Raw genomic sequence first — 21,323 nt, forward strand, 5'->3', positions numbered from 1 at the left:
AGTAGATTTCAGAATGATATGGCCTGGTTTTGTAAACCAGTGTGTAGTGTGTCCTTGCCACTTGCCAGGTAGGCAACGATTGCCACAGCTACTCCTGTTACAGTTTATTTTACAGACTGAAGAAGAAGAACCTTGTAATTTAGCTGAAAATAAACTGCCGGAGGAGTCCCAGGCCATCTTCAGTGCCCTTGAGCTAGTTTTGGTCTCGGGCAAGAACTCCATGGTCTGAGCAGTGGGTGCAGGTCATGCAGGGCTCGCTGGCTTACCCACGTCTTCTTCCTAGAAATGATTGAGATGTTTGGGAGGGTGGCAGAGGAAGGTGGGGAAAGGAAGGGGGAGAACTGGTAGGTGTTTCGGTCTTGCCCCTGTCTTCATGCTCAGAGCCAAATGGTTGGAAGTGTTTCCAGGGCCCCCAGCTCCCGCTTCCCCCAAATGTGGGTTCTAGCTAGCTCCTAGTCCACTAGCTCCCCATCAGGAGAAAAGCTTCTCACCTTCTCTGCTTCCTTCTAGGCTGAGACCATTATATCCAGTGGTTGGGAACTGTGCTTTTCTTTGCTAATGTTCCTATCATCAGTGTGCTGGTTCATCAAGGAGTAGGGGCAATTTACCTTTTCTATGTTCTTAAAGGATATGCGTGCCATAAGGCATGGTCCTTTCATCGGTATTGGCTTTTTTTGCTTTTGTTTTTTTAATAGCTTTCACTGGCTTGAGACCCTTGAGGTAGTAGTGTACAGGGGAGTAGAATCAGAAGCCATCTACAGAACTAGTGCAAGTCACTGAATTTAAAAAAGAAGTAAAGCCTTAAAGCATAATCAGTAGGAAAAACAATTTGAGTATACCAGGGATAGTTGCTCTGACTGGGGACAAAGATGGAACATATTTTTGTATATCGAACAGGTTATCAAGTAAATAAGATTAATTTCTTGCTTTACAAAAAAATGAAGTAATTGAGTGGATTGTACTATCCTCAAAAATTCTAGTGAAATACATAAAAGGATAATGCCGTTGAGCTAAATAGGCAGATCAAGGGTCATGTTATGAGCAGACAGCAATGCAAGTACCCCAGAACTCTCAAATGCTGAAATTTTGAACTAGTATTTCTGCCAAACTGGAATTTATGATAAAGATTTTCAGTTACTCCCTGTGAGTGAAGTTCACAGCGGTGTTTAACCTGGTGGCTGGATCCTTCTAACCCCTGTAGCTCCCCTTGGAGTCACTGGAAATGGTCAGCAGATGACCCATCCCTTGGGAGTCTGCTTTCCGATTCAGTCTTCCAGATGAGGTGCCTGATCCCGCACCAGGGTGTCTTTGGGGGACAAGGGCAGGTACTAGAATAAGTTAAGGAGCTGAATTAGGCTGAGGGGATGCAAAAAGAAAGTAGTACTTTTGAGTTTATATGGGATCTGAAATTTGTTCAGTGATCTCTGATTCAATTTTATAGGTCATAGATCATAAAACTAGAGGAAGAGGTTATGTGATCATGCTGTCTGACCTTCTCCATAGTGCAGATTACAGAATTTATATTAACTAATTCCAATTTGAACTGGATTATAACTAGAAAAAACATTTTGTCTTGTTAAAGACCTGCAATAACATAAATGGGATTTGGAAAATTGTATCCTAGTCTTGTGATCTGATATTTTTTGATCCATTTGTTAATTGTTCTAGAGTTGATTACCCCTTTATTAAACAGACATATCTTGTTTCGAGTATCAGCTTGTCTGGCTGTAGCAACTGGACCCTGAGTATAGCTCAGTCGTCTCGACTCTACTGCTTCTGTGCCCACATTTCTCTTCTAAAGTCTCCTTTCTTAGCAACAAGGGGCTGATCTCAACCTTTGGAGAGGAAAAAATGAGGAGAAGATGTAAAACTTGGATGGAGGTCTAAATTGAATATACGAAACTGTCATGGACTTTGTGGTTTTTATTTCTATTGCCGTTTGATCAGTACTATCTTAAGCGCCTTCCTGCTAACTTTTCTCAGGGTCCACTAAAAGCTGTATCCCGAGACTTTCTATAATGGTGCTTTTTTTAAGAAGGTATGCCCTTTGGAAGTATGTGATCAGTGCATTTCAATCATGATATATATAGGTCTCTATGTAACAAAACAGGAGGGTTTGGATGGCAACACCAATATTAGAGGGCCCACACATACTATGATAAGGCAGGGAGCCTTCAATGCAGGTGTAAGATATGAGGCAGCCCAACAAGGGGTAGTTCAGAAGAAAAATTGTTTGAAGTGTCACAGAGTCTTCTAGTATTCCTGAAAAGTTAATGTCTTTTCTTTAAATCGTTTTTCAACATGAGCCTCAAGAGCTCTCTAAGATTGTGTCAAACGCTATGCGGGATTTCAAACAGTGAAACAGTGAAGCCAGGTCAAAAATAGAGGTAGGACAAATGGAGAGAGAGATGTGTGCAGAATCCCATGGCTTTCTGTTTTTCCCATTTACAATGGTGAGAACACAGGAAAAAGAGATGAAAGAGCATGAAATAAATGCTAGAGTTAAAAAAAAAAAAAAGGCAAAATAGAGATTGAAAAGAATAGACAGAAATGCTTCCTGAAGAAAATTCCTGCGTTTTCCAAAGTAAATACAGAGATGGACTAAAAAAAAAAAAAAAAGGGAGGGGAAGGGGAAAAAAAAGAAACTCTCGATGTAATGTAGGTCCTTATGCTGAGCACTTCATCACAAGCCTTTTTATGCACCCAATAATTTCCTTTATATGATTAGGCTACCAGTAGACTACAAAGTTAAGACTAATGGCACAAGGGGGGTGGATTTGTAACTTCTGAATATGTGGATTTTTATGTGCCAGTGTATATCTTAATCGTTGCATTATTGAAAATAATTAGGTTCAATGTAACTCCCAGTTGCGGAAAGGAACATCTTCCATGGACTAATTGGATTTCCATGAGGATAGCCTTCCAAATACAGAAGCAACTTGATTACATTGCCGATCATATAAAACAAGTATATGTCTGAATAAAAAACTTTGTATGAATATAAAACTAAGCATTTGTATCAGCTTAGTGATTGCAAGGATAATTTTTTTCCTTTAGATCGGTTCAAATAACCTTTTAAAATTGTGCTTTTTAGTAATAGCTGATATCCTCCCTTTTGAACAGCTTTATTACACTTCAGTGACTGCCTTACTTGGAACTCCTCTTTCTAGTATGCTAAATTTATATTTATATCATTTTAACAGCTAAACATACTGGTTTTCTTCCAAACTAGATTATTTATGAAAATTAAGTTGATGTTATGTTTTCCATTCAAAATACAATAGTTTGGCAATTTACCTTAAGAACCGAGGCTTCACTGAAAAAATTTGTTTTAATATCTTATGAATAGTCTGATTTTCATAACAAGGTATTAATGTCAGAATTTTCATGAAAATTGATCTGGTAATATGCAGTCTCTTTAAAAGGAAATAGTATCCTCGTAGAAGACCATTTGTTGTCAAATTATAGATGAGGCTTGATAAAGGGATAGGCTTTGAAGCATACTGCTTTGTAATGAGTGTAATATTTCACACTGTATTTCACACTGTTCACAATATTTCACGCTGTTGCTGTTACTCCATTTATATCTCAATCTCCTGGGCTATGCCGGAGTTGACAGTCTTTCCCTTGGAGTTCAGGATAAGCTGTATCTTTTTGCAGTCAAGGTTTTGTCACGCTGTGGAAGATATCTTCAGATTAAACCCTTCCCGAGTATTTAAATCAGATCTCTTTAGGATCTTGGACAGAGTTCCCAGAAAGTCCAAGGCCATTGAAACTACTTGAACCTTTTCTGTCATTCCATCTCTATTTTAATGAGCTGGTGTTTGGAGATTTTTCTTTTCCCTCTTTTGTTTCATTGCCAGATGTCCACTTCATTGACAAAAAAAAGTTTTAGACTATTTTTCTGTATTTTGCAGTTCTGAGGGCAGCTGAATCAGAAGGATATCTTGTTTACTGGCTTCTGTGGTTCTCTCCAGTCGCAAGTGGTGGTCCTAAAGGATGTATATGTTGTTTGTTAGAGTAACTGGTTTTTAAGGGTATCGGAGAAATAATTACTTTGGAGTTATCTGGCTGTTAGAGTAACTGGTTTTTAAGGGTATCGGAGAAATAATTACTTTGGAGTTATCTGGCTTTGTGTGTTTTCAGGAATAGTTGAAAATGTAAATGATTTCTAAACATAGTAATGTAAGACAGAATTTATGGATGGCACCTGTTGTTAAGGGATGACGATTTTCATTTCTTCAATTTCCAAGTTAACCAATTAGACAAAGTTTTATTTACTAGCCAGCCTAAACCTATTTTTGTATTTGGGTGTAACTATAGATATAAATACTAATATATAAACCGGTTATGGAATGAGCTTATTGTTTTGCACCTCTTTCTCTGGGGCATCTCTCTCTGCTCATTCCCTGATACATGGATGAACATCCTCCACCTGGACAGTTGCAAGTACCAGACTGGGCCATGCACGCCAGTCTCCTACAGCCTGCCCAGGGCAGCGTAGTTTATACGCCTGGGAATCCTATTGGTGCGCAACAAGATTGTCTTCTAAGTGAATCTCTATTCTGTTTTTATTTTTTTTTCCCTTATCCTTTCTATATGTGACTTGATAATTTCATATGCAGGTTTTGAAGTCAAAAGACTGGTTTCTGCTCTGTTTTATATGTAATGTTGCTGAAATTGTTCAGAATTTTTCATAAAAGACAGAATTATGATAGCGTCTTGATTCAGAAGAGGTTGCAGAGTCAATATTATCCAGCAGAGTGGCTATAATTGGGTGAAATCCATGCTGAATAAAAACAACAAAAGATTTATTGAACTGAAGAAGCAGGAAGATTTAGAACATTGAGACTGTATTATTTGTATGTGTGTAGGAGTATCTCTGGGTTTCTGTTAATTATATATTTCTACTAACTCCAGTAGACTAGGACTTCAGTACCCTAGTAAAGATACCATCCTAGCTGTTTGGCTTTCAGAAATAAGGAAACTACAGAAATAAAAAACCCAGATTTTATTCCTCCTCCTAAAGTATTCTCTTACAAAAAAAACCCACTACTTGATACATTTCCGTTCTCTATATATAATCTTTTGTATTATAGCATTTCTTACTTGGGAAACTGCCTCTTACATCTCTTTGGAACATCTGAGATAGCAAAATTTAACATAAATTCTGTGATGTGTTTTCAGTTTTAAATGTCCCTTATCAAATCTATAATTTAACATAAATCGTTTATTTATCCTGAAGAAATTATTTGTTGCTCCTGAAAAAAGCCTTCCAAGTGCAGACTGTCAGCTTGCTGGTTTGCCCTTTGAGTCTCTCTTTCCTTTTTTTTTTTGAACTCACACCCAGTGACTAGTACTTCTAGCATTTCTGGGATTGCAGCCACCATGGTACATGTGTATCTTGACCTCAGGAAATTTTAGCGGACTAAAATTTATGTTTTCATGTGCGTTACTTGTCTTCTTCCTGCATGTGCCACCTATGTGAATGGTCCTGCAGAGACGAGAGTCCCCGTGCCCCCATCCCACAGAGACATGTGCTGTATCTCATGCTGTGCAGCCTGATCCCAGCTCACTGTCTTTGCCTTCAAAAAGAAACCCAATCCCTCCTGCTTGTCGACGTAGCATTGTCCAGATACCTGGGGTCACACCTTGCGAGAAATCAAAAGAGGCCATGAGTCCACGGAAATATTTGCGTTAGTTCAAATTTATCTTTACCCTTCTTTTGAGGGCTAAGCTTTTTATTTTGGGTCAAAGCATGGCTTATCTTGTCGGCTTCATTAACACTCTTGAGAATGCCAGGTGCTAAAGAGCTCTATTTTTGCTATGCAGATCAAGTGTGTCTAGTTTCTTGTGGCCTATTTTTACATATTTCTTCATTCTATGACTAGGAAAAGCTGTGAAGGGAACAAAGAGATTGTGAATAGCCAGGGAAAACTGCTATGATATTATTACAGGAAAATGAAGGGGAGGATATATCTGTGAGTTTCCATTTCTGAGAGGGCATGGAATTAAAAATCAAGGCAGTAGATGATGCATATAAAACCAAATAAAATAAAAAGTGTAATAGTACATTTTGTTAGCTATATTCCATCAGTCAATTGACTATTTCCAGATAATTCTATGAAAAATGCTTTTAGGTTTTTGAAGAAAGGACTCTCAAGTACCAGTGGCTCAGAAATGTTCTCCCTCACCCATGGGTGTTCCAGGGCATTCTTATTTAGCATTCAGTATCAAGCAGTTATCTGCAGAAAGTGAGGAGATGCTGAGGAACATGATGGCTCTTTCTCCCCAGAGGAGGAGCCATACGATCTACTGGGGGTGTGTGCTTAAACCCAGTGGTCCCCTGCCTTAAAACTGGACAACTGACTGGGCTGTAGGGAGCTTAAGTAAGAGAAGATGTAGTTGAGTCAAAATCCCTGTGGATTAACAGTGCTTCTCATCCTTCTGTGGAGTGCAGGTTATTATCTTAGAGAGTACATTTCAAAAGTTATTTATTGGCAGAAATTTTATGCAATTAAGTGTAATCTTTGGCATGTCCAGAGATTTGGAGGGAGTAGTACTCACTAAGAAATTTTTGATCGTATGGTGGACTTAATTATATGTCATTCCCAAAGAGAATCTGGGATTTGTTCATTGATTGACTTTCATGTTCTTATTTCTAAAAATTATCCAAAAGATAGTCTAGGGTTTCCCCCTTTTTGACGGATCTGCTTCTTTGCTGCAAATAATTAGAAGTTAAAAGAATGGAGCATCTGTTATTAAGTCTGGGGTGTTGCCAGTGGTTCAGAGAACAGGGTCCCTGCGCAGGGTGATGCTCTGGTCGCTATGGTGACGGCGCTTCCTTTTGAACACTGTGGTAGAGCATCCCGCGGGCTGGAAATGACCACCGCGCCTGCTGTAGGTACCCAGGAATTACTGTGCCCTGCGTACTTTCCTCTTTGCAAAACAGTTAGTGTTTCTGTTTTCCACCCGTGGCTATGTCTAAATAATCAGTTGCAGTTCATTCTGTGCCAGCTGATGAGGGAAATTGTTCAATTGATGGGGGAAGTTTTTCTGGTGTCTAAACTCTGTTATGCAAGTGACAAATCGTGTTCTGCATTAAAGAAGTGTAAATCTGGATAAAATCCACATAAATTATTACGGATTTAGGCTAGTGCCTTATCTTAGGGTGTGTTCAAGTTTCCTTTTGGAGAAGTAAAAAGACAAAATCTATTAAGTCTGTTTCTGGCAGCTGGTGAACCGTGTCTTATGCAATCTGAAAAATATCTATGCAGATTAAAAAAAATCTGCTTCTCTTCTGAGTTGCATCTTCTGTCTAAGTGAAAAATTGGAGTAAGTTGGGAGTAAAGCGTTGTCTAAAACCAAAGATTCCCCATTTAGTTATATTTAGTATTTGGTAACAGCAGGTTCTTGACCTACGAAGATAAAACTGTAATGTACTTCTGATATCCAAATGTTTGTACTGATCCAGTGCTATATGCAAATTAAAATCTAAAATTATTTGATTAATACTGGGTTCATGTACAATAGCAGTTATGCTGGTTTCTGAAACAGTAAGTTACAGTGACATAAGCTTTGTATCTAGCTTTTATAGATTACACCAGCATATGGCTTAGACACTTTGCTACCATCCCTAACACAACAGGCTCTAATTTTAGAATGTCCTTTACTGGTTACAGTGAAATTGTTTTTGTCATATACTTCTTTTTTTTTTTTTTTTTTGAGAAAAGAAAAGGGTTTTTTTGTTTGCAGTGTTTTAATAATCATGCTCAAGTCCATTAAGCTTTGTGGAAACTAGAAAGAAATAGGAAAACAGTGAGTCATTAAAATACATGTTGTGGAGGATTAAATTCTCGATTCTGGTTGAATTGCTTCCAGGCAATAAGGAAAAGTCAGCCAAGTATCATATCATGTTAAAGAAGTCTCAGAATTTTGGCAAGTTTTTCCTTTTTTTTTTTCTTGGTAAATACTCCTGAGAATTGACTCTGGGAATGCCAAAGTCATCTCTGCTACATGAGAGGCGCCTGTAAGGGACTGGGTAAGCAAGGCATGATGATACTGGGTGGCACTGGTGTAGGATCGAGTCATTTGACCGTCAGTGAACATGAGTGGTAAAATAAGGTATGTTTCTTAACTCATATGTGAGCCCTTGTCACCCAAGATCAGCATTTTACTAAGTCATTACAGTGAGCAGAGCTATTTAAAGAGGTGAAGTGTTCAAGTCCAGAATTAGTTTCATGGGATGTCAGGCTAGTACACAGATGGACTTATTAGAGATCATTATCAAATAAATATCAATCTATGACTTAACTTCCTTATACCGATCTGTAGATGTAGAAGTACAAGAAATGGGTTTTAGTCATGACAACTCACATATATACTCTGACCATTTTTGTTTCATGATAGAGCCGTTACATTTGTATTAATCTCATAAAAGCTACAGGGTGTCCTTTTCAAATAGCTTTCATATTTCTGTGTTAAATAACATTTTATGGGTTGCTTCTGATGTGGCAAGATTTTAATAGATGTGTGTAAAATGATAAAATCCAGATCAGTAGTTAAACTTCTTTTATCATTAGATAAAGAATATTTTCTGCAAAGCTGAACATCTTTTAATTGCATAAAACTGCACGCACACACACACATAACCGGAGTCAAGATTTACACATGTATAAAATAAAGCCATTAGGGCCTACCTTTTTTTTTCCCCTGCAGACATGTAGAAAAATCAGTGCACTTAGCACTGACCCAAAAGAAGCTTGAAATCAAAATCAGATCTCTATGTTTAATGATACTCAAGATTTTCTCTTTTAACAACTACGGATTTGGGATAAGGTCAGTATAGTTTATATGTGAAAAGAGATGCCAGTTCTGAAGTATTTCACAAAATATTTGGGTGCATATTTAATCTCCTTTTTCTAGAATGCTACTGCTTTGTATCTTGGATCAGCAATAGAAGCATAGGAGATTTCAGTTCTTCAACCTAAAGAATAATTGGTTTAATTCAGGATCTTGAGTGTGTGCGTACAATGTGCTAGTGACCTAACATAACTTACTGTAAAGGATTTTTTTAAATTTCAGTTGATCTTAAATTTAGGGGTTATTTTTGACAAAGAAATGCCTCCAAACAGTCTGTGGAAAACTTAATATAGCTTTATAGTGAAAGCATCGTGTTTGAAGTACCTAGGATCCTGAGAATCAGAGGTTAACATTCTTTGAGAATGTGTTTGTGCTTGGTCTTCCTAGGCGAAAGTATAGATCTCTCTGTGGAAATCTTCAAGAAGCCACCATGAAAGTAGAGTTTTTGTTTGGATTATCTGAGCATTAAAAATGTCTTGGTAATTTCCATAAAGTGAGAGCCTAACCCTATTCTAGTCTGACCTGGGGTCCTGTTTCCCTTGACTGAGCGGTGTGTTGTCACTACACAATCTCTACAACAGTGTAGTTGTCACGCTCCAGATGTTAGTCCAGCAGACCTAATAGAGCAAATTTAACTGAAAATCCGTGAAGGGAAATACAATTGAACTAGAGGAAAATGAGCTGCTAGTATAGTGTTTTATGTCAGCAGTGTTTCCAACCATTTAAAAAGTGTGTGAATATCCTAGGATACTAGCCAAATTCTTACTGAAACAATATTTCGTCTTAATTCTAGGTGGAGGTGATTATTGGTCTGATTTTTCTTCTTTGTTAACAGCATATTTTCCTCATTGTACCTGGAATATCTGACATTTAGGATATTTTTTTTTGTCTTAGGCTTTCTGACAGTCAAATATATATCTGAAAGGATTACAAAAATGAAGGTTTTTTTGCTGCCCAGAGTGAGGCATATTTAATTTTTTTTTATTCATTATTTTACACTTTCTAATTTTACAGTTATGACAAGAATGTTTTCTGTTGTAATTTGTCATTCTGTAATTTTATGAGATTAGGTCTAGGGTTGCTAACAGAATTTTTGAGTTCAACCAATTGTTGAAATAACTAACTAGTTGATTAAATCTAACTTTTTTTTCCTTGAAAATGTCTTGTCTGAAAAATAATCATCAGTTTCCATTAAATTGAAAACTATTTTGCTGTGTACAATCTGTGGGGAAAAACTGCACTGCCCAGTTACGAACAGCATAATGATTGTCCTTAAAACCAGAAGGGTTAAAGCTATTAAATTCTGATAATGAACATTAATGAATGGGGTTTACAACTGCTGGAGTATGCATCAATGATAACAAATTCAGACACATGGAAATACTTCATAATATAAGGATTATGTAGATTTCATGGAAAATTTGTCCAGGGTAATTTGTATAAACTGCAAAAATTATGCATGCCTCTACTGTTCACATTAGCTTGTAAGCAATGGTGTATAACTTCTTAACGGCTAACTGGGCTTTTAGTTTCTCACTGTGATTTAAAAGTTAATTTATTGTTCCTGATCTTAATGTTTACTGTTGTATACTCCTAAAGATAATAAAATAATTGTTATAAATCATGGTCTAAGGTAATTCCCATGGAATCTTACTATTAAAAATGAAGATGGTGACAGCAATAACTTCTTCCCTCATTGGAAAAATTTTTTACATAACTTTAAATTTGTTTTTCTTCTTGACTATTGTATGTCTGAAATTCCATAGTCGGATAAAGCGTGAATATAATTGTAGTCAGTGCTACAGTAAACACAGCCTCTTAATAATTAAAGTCAGTCTTCCGCAGGTGTGTGCCAAAGAACCCACCTTTAATGACAGGCAGTGAGAATCTCCTTGAATACAAATAAAGCAAGTTCCTTTTCCAAGCGTGGGCACAGGTCAGTGCTTTCGCCATCACTACAGAAACAGGCCAGTTGTCAGGCTAAGCTGCACCAAACCCCTGCAGCCGCCGGGATTGGGGTTGTAGCGATTTGTGCGGCTCCTGCAGGAGCCTCCGGGCTTGCGGCGTGGAGGAGTGTCAGGAGTTCAGAGCAGGTTGTGAATGATCCTCATTCTTAACTGCTTTCCCTTGATTTGCATTTGATTCTGAGCTGCTTAACCACTGGTAGATTATTTCACTTTTCCTGGTGAATAATGCATGAGGGTATATAAGTGGATGTTCCTTGGCTGAGTGGGCTGCAGATGAAAAGTGTCAGCTCCTTTGCAGCATTAATGTGCATTTTTTTTCTCAGGTTAAAGCTGTAGAGAACCCAGATATGCTTTTTTTGGATAACTCCTACAAATGCCAAAATATTGGCAATGTTTGCTTTTTCTCTCCTTTTCCGTTTGAATACCTATTATTACAATGAAAAAGTCAGTTGCCAATTTTCCATTGCGAGCTTATTTTCCTTGGGACTCCCCTTCAAGATTTCAGTGTTACATTGTCGTACCTGCTGCTTAAGCTTCCCGAAAACTATCAGAAACAGGGGGTTTTTTGTTTTTCTGCCGCTAAGGTTAATTTGTTTTACCGACTCAGAGCACTGATTCCTTCTTGCACCTCCTTCTTACTCTTTAGTATGTGCCCAAGGGATAATTGCAGTATCCTATCCTGCACAAGCAACCTTGAGGCACAGATACATGCAATTCTTGTGTATAATATGTGCAATGTTTCATATAGGTAGATCTAAACACACTGAATGCTGTAATAATTGAAGCAACACTTAAACCCACCCATGATCCACTTAGTAGGAAAACCTTTTCATTTTTTTCCCTTATTAATTTACTAAGGGGCATTTGAGTATCTTAATGTACACCTGCTTCAGTCCCTAGGGTAGGCAGATCTTTTCTACTTTTTCAGCCTATTAGAAAATATCCTTTTATATTCCAGAATGCTAAAAAATTAAAGCACAACCATTGTTCTTGTTTGCTTGTGGTTAGGCTTATAATTATGGGGCATCTATTCAAGATCATAATTTGATCCCTAAAATATCAAAACTCTGAAACTTATGTCATGGGCCATTCTAAACAAAATATTTAATTGGAATGGTCAAATGTGAAATGTAACAACTTCCACGGATGTATCTGGCATATCAAATACTTTGGAAAATGGTGTTTGATTTGAGAGTCCCGTGGGAGTGTGGTTAGAAAGAACTTCCTAAAATATGGAATCATGCTGCTGAACAAAACGGTCTTATAAAATACAACTCTTCCAAACGCCCCAAATGTAGCAGTGTCCCTTGACTTTACAGACATCCAGACATAAGCTGTAGATAAGTATATTGTAAAATAATGCTTTTAAACGAAACTTAGTCTGACACTTCGGAAGATAAAAGATTGAAAGCGTGTGAAATTGTAGAGGTGTAGTAAACAAGGCACAGAGGTGTGCAAATGTTTAAAAAGCAGATACAGATTGATAGCTATGATAACAGAATTCCATAAATATTAAAAAACAGTCCTATGAATATTTTGTGGACTTTTTATAGTATTTGATGTAGAGATGCTGAAAATTGCAGAGAAAATATTTGGCAGAAATGCACATTCTTAGAAGAGTTAGTTTTTTACTAGTATTGGGTTGTACAATATGAATTCTCAAAATATAACCAAAGAATAATAGAGAGGAAAAAGAGAAAAAATATTTTGAGAAGATGTGATTTAAATTTGAAATAATTACAAAACATGCTGTAAAAGCTGTTTTCCAGAAAGATGAGTGATCTTTTTGTGATGGTGATTCTGCTATTCCAGTGCTACCAGGGCAGGGTGGGGGATGCTGTTGGTGTCTGGTCCACCGCTACAGAAAGCGGTCCCTGACTTTCACACATGTAATTCCAAATGCTGCAGTTAAAGCAGTCTTTCCCATTGTTCCAGGTGTATCGCTAAGATATTCCAGTCTTTCAAACCCTGTGTCACCTTCCTCTGCCATCCTTAATCATGTTTAACATTCTTCAGTACCTTCCATTGCCTCATTTTCATTTCCTCATTTCATGTGCAAAGTGGCAGGGACGGCAGAGTAGGAGGAACTAGGAGAAACTAGAGTTTGCTTCCTCATCTCCTCTAGATGTTTATTTTGCTCACTTTTCCATTTTCAAATCATGCCATCAGAAGAGCTTCGCTTACATAAAGTTCTGCTTTCAAATTTTCCACGTAAAATCAAATTCTGACACCTAACTTCTTTTTGATGTTGCCTTCGTTCCTTGCCCTTCATAAAGGATCCTGCTTTCCATATCCAAGTAGAAGTCCCTGGAATCTGTTGCTGGCAGGTAAGGGTTAAACCATGGTAATTTTTCTGTTTGGGGGCAATAGTAGAAAGGTCTGATTTTGGTGCTTTTATTCCTGGTGAAGGAAGATCAACGAAACACAGAGGTATTTTAGGAGCATAGCTTTCCCATAAGGAAAGGCTTCACAGACCCATATTCTGCTGGCTTGAGCTTGTTTCAGTTGGTGGTAGATAAAGAGGGTCTCTTAAAGATTTTGGGCTCCAAATGAACTCTGAACTCCACATGTGGGCCTCAGAACATTGAAAAGATGGATGGAACAGAGAAGGTGTTTTCAGTGTAAGATGCTATTCATTGTGACTGATAGAATAATCTCTTCTTAATATGTTTTATACTATGTCCATATATATGAAGTCATACATCTGAAGTAGTGATTAAACGCTGTATTATGCCAGTCAGTATGTCGAACTGAATGCTAGGCGGCTGTATTTTCTCGAGATGTTTGAGAGTAGCACTCTTACTTTAAGAGTGGTGTCACTGTAAGGAGTACTGGGTTTTTATGTTGTCGAAGGAAAATAATGCAGTTCTGCACCTGATCTCACAGTCGTCTTGCCGATGACATTTCAGCAAGAATTCTGTATACAGGGAGCCTGCTCTACATGGTCCTACCTACCTTTTTCCTAGGAGAGTAAATGTGCAGCAGGAAAAGGACAGCTTTGGTTAGAAAACTTCTGCATCAAAAAGAAATGTTTTATGGTATGGGCCAAATTAGCAATTTAAAAATATAAGCTGTCAGAACAATAGATCAAAAGAGAGACTAATATGCATTAAGATTATTTTTTTTTCAACTATATAACTACAGATTAACATGTTCATTGCAATAAGTGGGGTAGTCCCCCATGAATAGTTCTCGGTCTACCTCTCTTCCATCCACTATAAAGTGTCATCCATTTAATTCTGATGCACTGTGTTTTTTTGTGAAAACCTTAAAACACATTGATTTTAAGATTTTTCATGTGTAATAAATAGGATACTAATTATGTATAAATATTTCTATGAATACAGATAGGGTTTTTTATACAGGTTCTTTTAAGAGAATGGTTATTCCTTAATGTGTATCGACATGTTACTTTATGTCAGTATATTGGTATTTTAATGTGGTTTACAATTCAGTTGTTAATAGGAAGACTCCAAATTTCATTGAACAATGTAGACTGGAATTTTTTTAAGTACTAAAAAAATAGTTGCTTTATTTTTATTCAAAGCCAACAGAATTTGGGCATAGAGGTCCTTTTCAACATCCTGACTTCAGAATTTACTTGAGACAATGGTCCTGAGATTTGCAAGGTGTCTGCACGAGCCATGCAGAATTCCAGGGACTCTGCAAAGTAGGAGAATGGTTGTAGAATATATGAGCTCAAATGCACCGTATTTATTCGTGTAGAATGTTTATCAAGAACAGTTTAGACAAGGAAAGCTTACATAAAGAGTTCTTGTAGTATGCCTACGGCAAGCCCACTTGTCTGTGGACATGCGTACGTACACCTGGGTATATGCATATCCATTTCTTATGGTGCAGTGAGTGACAGAAGCCATTTTAGAGTAATTAAGTTCTCAAAACTTGAAATAAAATGCTTCAAATACTTCAACAAAAGAACACAAATCTTAGCTTTTGCAGTGTCCTTAGTATTATCAGAAGTGTAAAGGAAAAGTTAAACATACTTTATTGTTATGTTAGGTGAATTTGCTTGTACTCTTCTGTCACTTTATCTGTACTTTACCTCTTTGTGAATCTGAGTTTCAGAAATGAGCGTGACTAATATTTTGATGCTGGATCAAAGGAAGTATTTTCAGAACTTAAACACATGTTGGAGCAACAAATGCCACATTCGCAGTTTGCTAAAAACCAAATAAACTTTTAAAATCAGTAGGGGTGAACTAACCAATACTTTTTCCATCATGAGTGTAAGACATAAGACAGATTGGTTGTTTTCTTAAATGCTTGCACAGTACGTTTTGGAAGAATAAATCATATGGGATAGCCTTCGTCTTATAGTAGAATTTGCCTCTCTATTGTGGAGGATGTTCGAAGATAAGTCAGTTAAACTCCGGGTGAGAGACATTCAGTTAGAAAAAAATTAATTACTATCAGTTGTCACTGTTATGTCTCAAAGGAAAAAAAGATTACTTGGTGTGTAGTTACACATTACTATAAGAAATTGTTGGGATGCAGATTCTGTTAGATTGGCATTTACGAAGACCGGCGGTGCCTGGTAACTGCAATATTGATAGGGTTGACAGCTTTTAAGTTTGCCTACGCAGCATCGGCCCCCTTCGAGCTGTTTAGAAATTTCCAACAACACTCTTTTGGGTTTGGAGGAGACTTCAATATCAGCGAAGTCAAAATTTTTATGAAAATGTTGCAGTTTGGTGAACCTCTGAAGTATTGTGCAGTGGCTACTCTTTGCCCAACGTAGGAAGTTGTTATCTGTGCCTGGAGACTTGACAGTGGATCTCCAATCTCCCACCATCATTTGCTCATAGTTCCCCCGAGTACTCTCTTCTCCAGGCAGGTATCTTTTCAAGTGCATTTTATGTTACTTCAGCTAAAGCGGTGGTGTGCTGTAATACGTTTTAAGCCTTTCCCTTGAGCCCTGGCTAAAATATAGGAAGTTTTCAATGCAGTTTCATTAGGTTTTGTTTTTCTTGGTTTAAAGTTATAATGTAGTGGCTCTGGAGATTTTTTAAAATTTTTATTCAAACTGTGGTATAACTAGGATTACAGGTTGTCACAATCAAATCATGCTGCGTTTTCTACCATGGTTACCGCCTTTGTAATGAAATGTATAGATGTACCGTGCTCTGTTTTTATTAGAAGTTGGAAATTATCTTGAGGACTGCTTAGTTCTGCTTAGTTTTATGACATTTTCTGTTCTTGTCAGAATCTGCCATCACAATTGCTTAACAAGGAATTAAAATCTCATGGGTTCCTAATTCTGTTCCATCTTTACCTGATAAAATGTTCATAAACACACAGTATGGGGCATCATCTTATATCTATAAAAAAGGCACAGAGAGCTGATCTAATTCTTAAAGCTATGAACGTGCGACTGAAGAGGAATTTATACAAAGCATTTTTGGAATTTATACAAAGTATTGAAAACGAAAATGCCCAAATGGTTACAAAAGCAATGAGCAAAACTACTAGTCCTGCTTACGCTAATTTGTATCTCTTTAGCAGCTTTGAGCTGATCCAGACCCGATTTAACTGATGGTTTAGCAGTTCCCTAAGCCCAGCAAGCTCTTACGTCAGTCCTCCCTGTTTCAGGAGGCACGGCATGAGCGAAAGCGTGACGGAACTGTCCCCGTCATCCAGGCGTCCCTGACTGATGGAACGAGAAGCCCCGTTGGGGAGCTCTGGTTTAATTAGCGCAGCTTTGAGTCAGCCCCAAAATGAAGGAGCACAAAACTCGCCTTAAGTCTAGTTTGTACAGTTCCTTTCAGTGCTCATATGATAAAAATCTTAATAAATTAAAGAAGAAAGATGAGCCTTTCAGAAGCTAATGAAGGCATAGTTTCATAATTAAGCACTTGAGCAACTTGGACCACTAAGGCTAGAGAGTCACAAATCCTATTCAGTTATTGAAAGCAAGTGACAACTTCCCAGTAACAGCTCCAAAGCTGTTAGGTGACTTCTGTATTTTCAGAGGCTTCTCACTGTGTGTAAGGAAGGTTACACCAGGACACATCTTTTGATATCGTATGACATTATGCAGTGCACCCATCACATTGCATCATCATTGAAATAAACCCTGTTCAGATCATGTCTTTTCCTTACATTAAAGCTTAATGACAAAAAAATTGAAATTGTACAAAGAGAACAAATGGATTCCTACTAGTCATCTTTCTGTGTTTGGTTTCAAAAGCTAGGGTAAATAGAGATGGAAACATGTCATCTTTGCTGAAATCAGCAATCCTAATGAACAGTTATGAAAATTCAAAGCTTCACCCTTTGTAACCTCCTCACTGTTTTATTTTTCAAAATTTGGCTGGAGAAATGGGATTTGCTAAAGATCTGGTGTAGTACAACAGCTAGTTGAATCTTATTTTTCCAGCTTACTATCTTCCTGCAGCATTTTGTGTGGGTGTTTGCATCCTCTTTAGCCTGCCATATCTCAAGCATTTCCAGTTTCCCCTGGGAGAGTTTTTCATGTTCCGGTGCCCCTCATTGTCAAAATTTAAATCAGTAACATTTTGATGTCATGAAATGACATGATAGGGTTGCCAAATTAAACAAACAAACAAAAAAAATGGAATTCTTCTTTCATGATAATCCTTTTATGCTTGAATGGAGACAACATTCAGGTCAGCACCCAAGCCCTCACATGATTACAGTAAGTCATCGTGTAGTTTGAAGTCTGCTTCTATGGCTTTTTTTTTTTTTTTTTCCTGTTATTTTGGTGGCATACTACTACGCTGTGTAGTTCTCTCTTCACATTTGCTTCTGTGTAATGCCTGTAGGGAACTTCAGCAGTGACTTGCACAGTAAAACAGCATCAGTAAATTATTCAAAATAGGTATAGTCACTTTAGTGTGCTTTAATAATTAAAAAAGCCTTTTAAGAAAAAGCCGCTCCACAGAGACCTTTGGGAAAGTACTGAGAACCCTCGTTTGAGGACCGGTGGCTCTGGCCAGCAGCCCTGAAGTTTCTGGATTACCATGCAGTTGTCAGCTGTGACAGTTAGAGGAAGATCCTCTCCAGCTGCTTCTAGTCCCCGGTGTCTTATTTACTTTCTTGTTGCTTCGCAAAGTCAGACCTAAATTATCATTGCGCATTCAGATCATTAAAACATTACCTCTCTCTTCTTCCCATTGCTCCTTTAGATAATTGTTTAATACTGTAAATGCATCTAATAACTTGAATCTGTTACTTTAAATAAGCAATATTTTATTAACAAATCCAGGCTTTTTATATAAAATGTGAAATGTTCTCTCGCTTTCTGTGTACATGCACATGCACACGTATATACAGTTAGAAAAGCCTATGGCTAGCATTTTATTTTCCACACAAATAGCTATAAATCTCTGTGAAGCCCAGTGTAAATTGTGATGGTAGCTTCAGATTGCAAACAGCTTCATTTAGGAAACCACGCAGAGAAAGGTATTGCCTAAGGATGTAAAAATGTTTTATTTCCCTGAGAAAACAAAGTGGTTGCTATGGGACAGAAAATTATCTAATGATGTCTTTTCAGAGATACATGCTACTGGACAGGATTAGAATATTCAGACCACAGTGGGTGAAAATGTTGATTTTTCTAGGATATATTTTTGAAAGATTTTTCTTAGTGTAGATCTAGATACTTTCAAGAAAAATAAAGAAGCAGCTATTTTTCCGTAGGGTACAGTTTAATTGTTTTTTTCTTTCCAGTCCTCCTAGAATACTGCGCAAATGAAACATATTTGTTTAGTCGAGCTAGCTTTTAAATACCTATGAAGAAAAGTGCAGTCCTTTTGAATGCTGAATGATGATTTCTTAAGGTATTGCCTAGTACAAATAATGATTTTTTGTGTGGCAATATAATTAAAAATCTAAGCAATAAATGAAAGTTATTCTGTAAATTTAATAATAACCCTCTTAAATGATATTTTTAAATGCGGGAAACATTTAAATACCGATGTTGGAAATGCTGCCGCACCAGTTCTAAAGGCGCCTTCAGCATCATCCTGTAACTAACCAAACAGAATTACTGACTCAAATGCACTTGGGCTGTCTGGGGGTTGTTTGGCTGTGTGAAACGCATTACGATCCACCACAAACCTTCTAATTAACTATCTTACCCCATCCTGCATGTGTAAAAGCTGTGGTTCTGTCTCTTCCCTTTCTCTTTTCCCGTGAGATTTCCTGAGACAGCAGTTTTTAACAGCCCCTGATCTTCCCCAGATGGAGGGGCTACAGTGCCACTCCAAGCGTACCTGCATGGAGACTGGTAAAACTAATTACTTCAACTACAATTAAAGACCATGTGACTAGGGGCATAAAACCACTAGATCTTTACAGGTAGTTGATGCCTAATGGTGTAGAAAGGTACATTTTAGGATGTTTTTTTGAACTGGTTGTATGCTTGTGCCCCACTGAAGTATGTCTTTCAGAATTCAATTAAATGGACGAAGAGAAGATGCTTAGAGATAAGTCCACCATCCCTTAGCAGCATTTGTGGTAACCTTTCACTATCCGGAGCAATGACAACCTGGCATACCCAGAAATTGTGTAGAGACTTCTCAGGTGGATCTGCATGGAGTACTTGAGTAAAGGATAGCATAATGCTCGCCTCGCCAGACCCTCCTGACTTCAAAAATCGCACGTGAACCATGTTCCCTTTTGCTCTTTGGTCTGGGAATATGCTGCAGAAATGCCCAAGTCCAACAGTGCTTGCTGGATTTTGCTCTGCGCTTGCTGCGCTCAAGTGCTTATGTTACTTACAGGAATTACTTAGTGCTTGTACTCTTTTTAAAAAATGATTTTAATGTCCTTCCTAGCTTATTAGGAACACTAATTTTTAATGCCTGAAGATAGTAATAAGTAAGCTCCCTGCTGATGCTTGAGAAAAATGAGTCTTGTTCTTGAATGAAACAAAAACTAAAGTTGTTTTATAATATTTGTTTTCTTTCCTTTCGTAACTTTATTCCCCTAACAAGCTTGAGGACCTTAGAGGTCGTGGTTCTCCAAAGAAATTTCTGCTGTGATCATGCCTGAAATTCCCACTAGCTGTGTGGGGCTTGCATGAATGCATGCAAAAATTGCTGCTTTAGATTAACCTGCTTTTGGCATGAATAGCTCAGAATATGATCTTGCAATATGATTAGCATTCTTGTAATTGCCTGAGTGTTTCTAGCATGTACTATCAAGCTAGGTAAGTCTTACTTGTGCTATTTAAAAACTTTTTCTGAATGTGCTGTATTTTGAGAAGTTACTAAAATCAACAGAACATTGAGACCGCCCATTTGCCATTGAGAGAGGTCATGATTTCTGTCCTTAGTGTGTGCTTGTACCTCCATTTACTCAGAAATATCTGTCTGTGATTATTGCCATTAATATTAAATTTCTGCTTTGTTTCCATTTCCTATCTCCTTTTCCATATTTTTTCATACAGTTTCCTGAACTGCCCATTCTTACGCTACCCTTATGCGCTGCGTGAAATGCATTACGATCTTATAGGGTCTACTCATCACTGCTAATCCAGCCTCTAGACCTTGTTTTTTTCCCTCTCTTTTTTCTTTACATATTTACCTGTCTTTTCATTACAGTGCTCCCTGTTAGTGAAGATGTGTTTCTTACCTGGCATTAACAGTTGTGTGTTGGGGGATTTGTTCTGTCACTGACTCTAGGCACCACTCGCACTAGGTGGATATTGAAAATGCAGAATATTGGTAGATGTAAAGTAGTAATGTTGTAAAACCCGAGAAAATTATCATCAGGCACAGAACTTTAGTTAGGAGATAGCTGCTTTTTTCCCCTCACTTTTTTTCTGTAAAGGAGAGTGACAGAATAGATAAGAAACATCAATTGCATTTACAGACAAAGGTTTCCCAGCCATAATGGAGCATAGCAACAAAAGCCCTGACAGTTCAGCCCTTTGAGGAACACAGATGAAGGTTAAAATCGGTTGGTAATGCTTAATTAGCGCGATTCCAAAATAAAATCCACATTGAGACAGAGTAAGGTGATGATAAGGAGAAATAATCTGTATTTTGTTTATGATGTTATTTACCACTAGCAATACGTGTTTTCAGTAAAGGCTATCCGTTCCTGTCAGTTAATGATCAGAAATTCTCATATAGTCTCTTCTAAAAAAGCCTAACAAACTTTAAATGCTAAGCGTCTTAATCATGTAAGCTGAAAAAAGTACTAAGTAAAAGAAAACCCTGCCCATTCCTTTAGATAACGGACCAGTAGAGCACTAGTTAAAAATGAGTTTCCTAGTTAATATTTTGAACCTTGTCTATTGCAATATTGACGGTGTTTGAATAGTGAAATGGAAGGCTTACTGGCTTGTTCTTTTGTTGGAGTTCTACCCTGGCAAGTATGATTCACGGCGATTTCTGTCCACAGTTGTGAAATTTTTCACTTTTGCTCCACAGATTATTCCACTCCCTTGATGGACCAAAGAAGCAAGTTGCTTTTCTCCATTTATTTTGCTAAGTGTAGGTTGCA

The 21,323-nt window shown here is 37.5% G+C and overlaps 1 protein-coding gene across 3 annotated transcripts in view; it reads left to right on the top strand.

Moving 5' to 3' along the window:
• SHANK2 (SH3 and multiple ankyrin repeat domains 2) overlaps positions 1-21,323 on the top strand; it is a 326,771-nt gene that overhangs the window by 60,723 nt on the left and 244,725 nt on the right. For 2 of the 3 annotated variants that reach the window (XM_087742627.1, XM_087742637.1), the window contains exon 11: positions 13,106-13,156. The exons of the other annotated variant lie outside the window; for it this stretch is intronic. In XM_087742627.1, coding sequence (XP_087598753.1) covers positions 13,106-13,156 — 51 coding nt within the window. The remainder of the gene's footprint in view (positions 1-13,105; positions 13,157-21,323) is intronic. 3 annotated transcript variants of the gene reach the window in all.

This window comes from Nipponia nippon, unplaced genomic scaffold, assembly GCF_047370975.1.
Source record: "Nipponia nippon isolate SJK-2023a ecotype South Korea unplaced genomic scaffold, ASM4737097v1 scaffold_10, whole genome shotgun sequence".
In the NCBI taxonomy this organism is placed as follows: Eukaryota; Metazoa; Chordata; class Aves; order Pelecaniformes; family Threskiornithidae; genus Nipponia; species Nipponia nippon.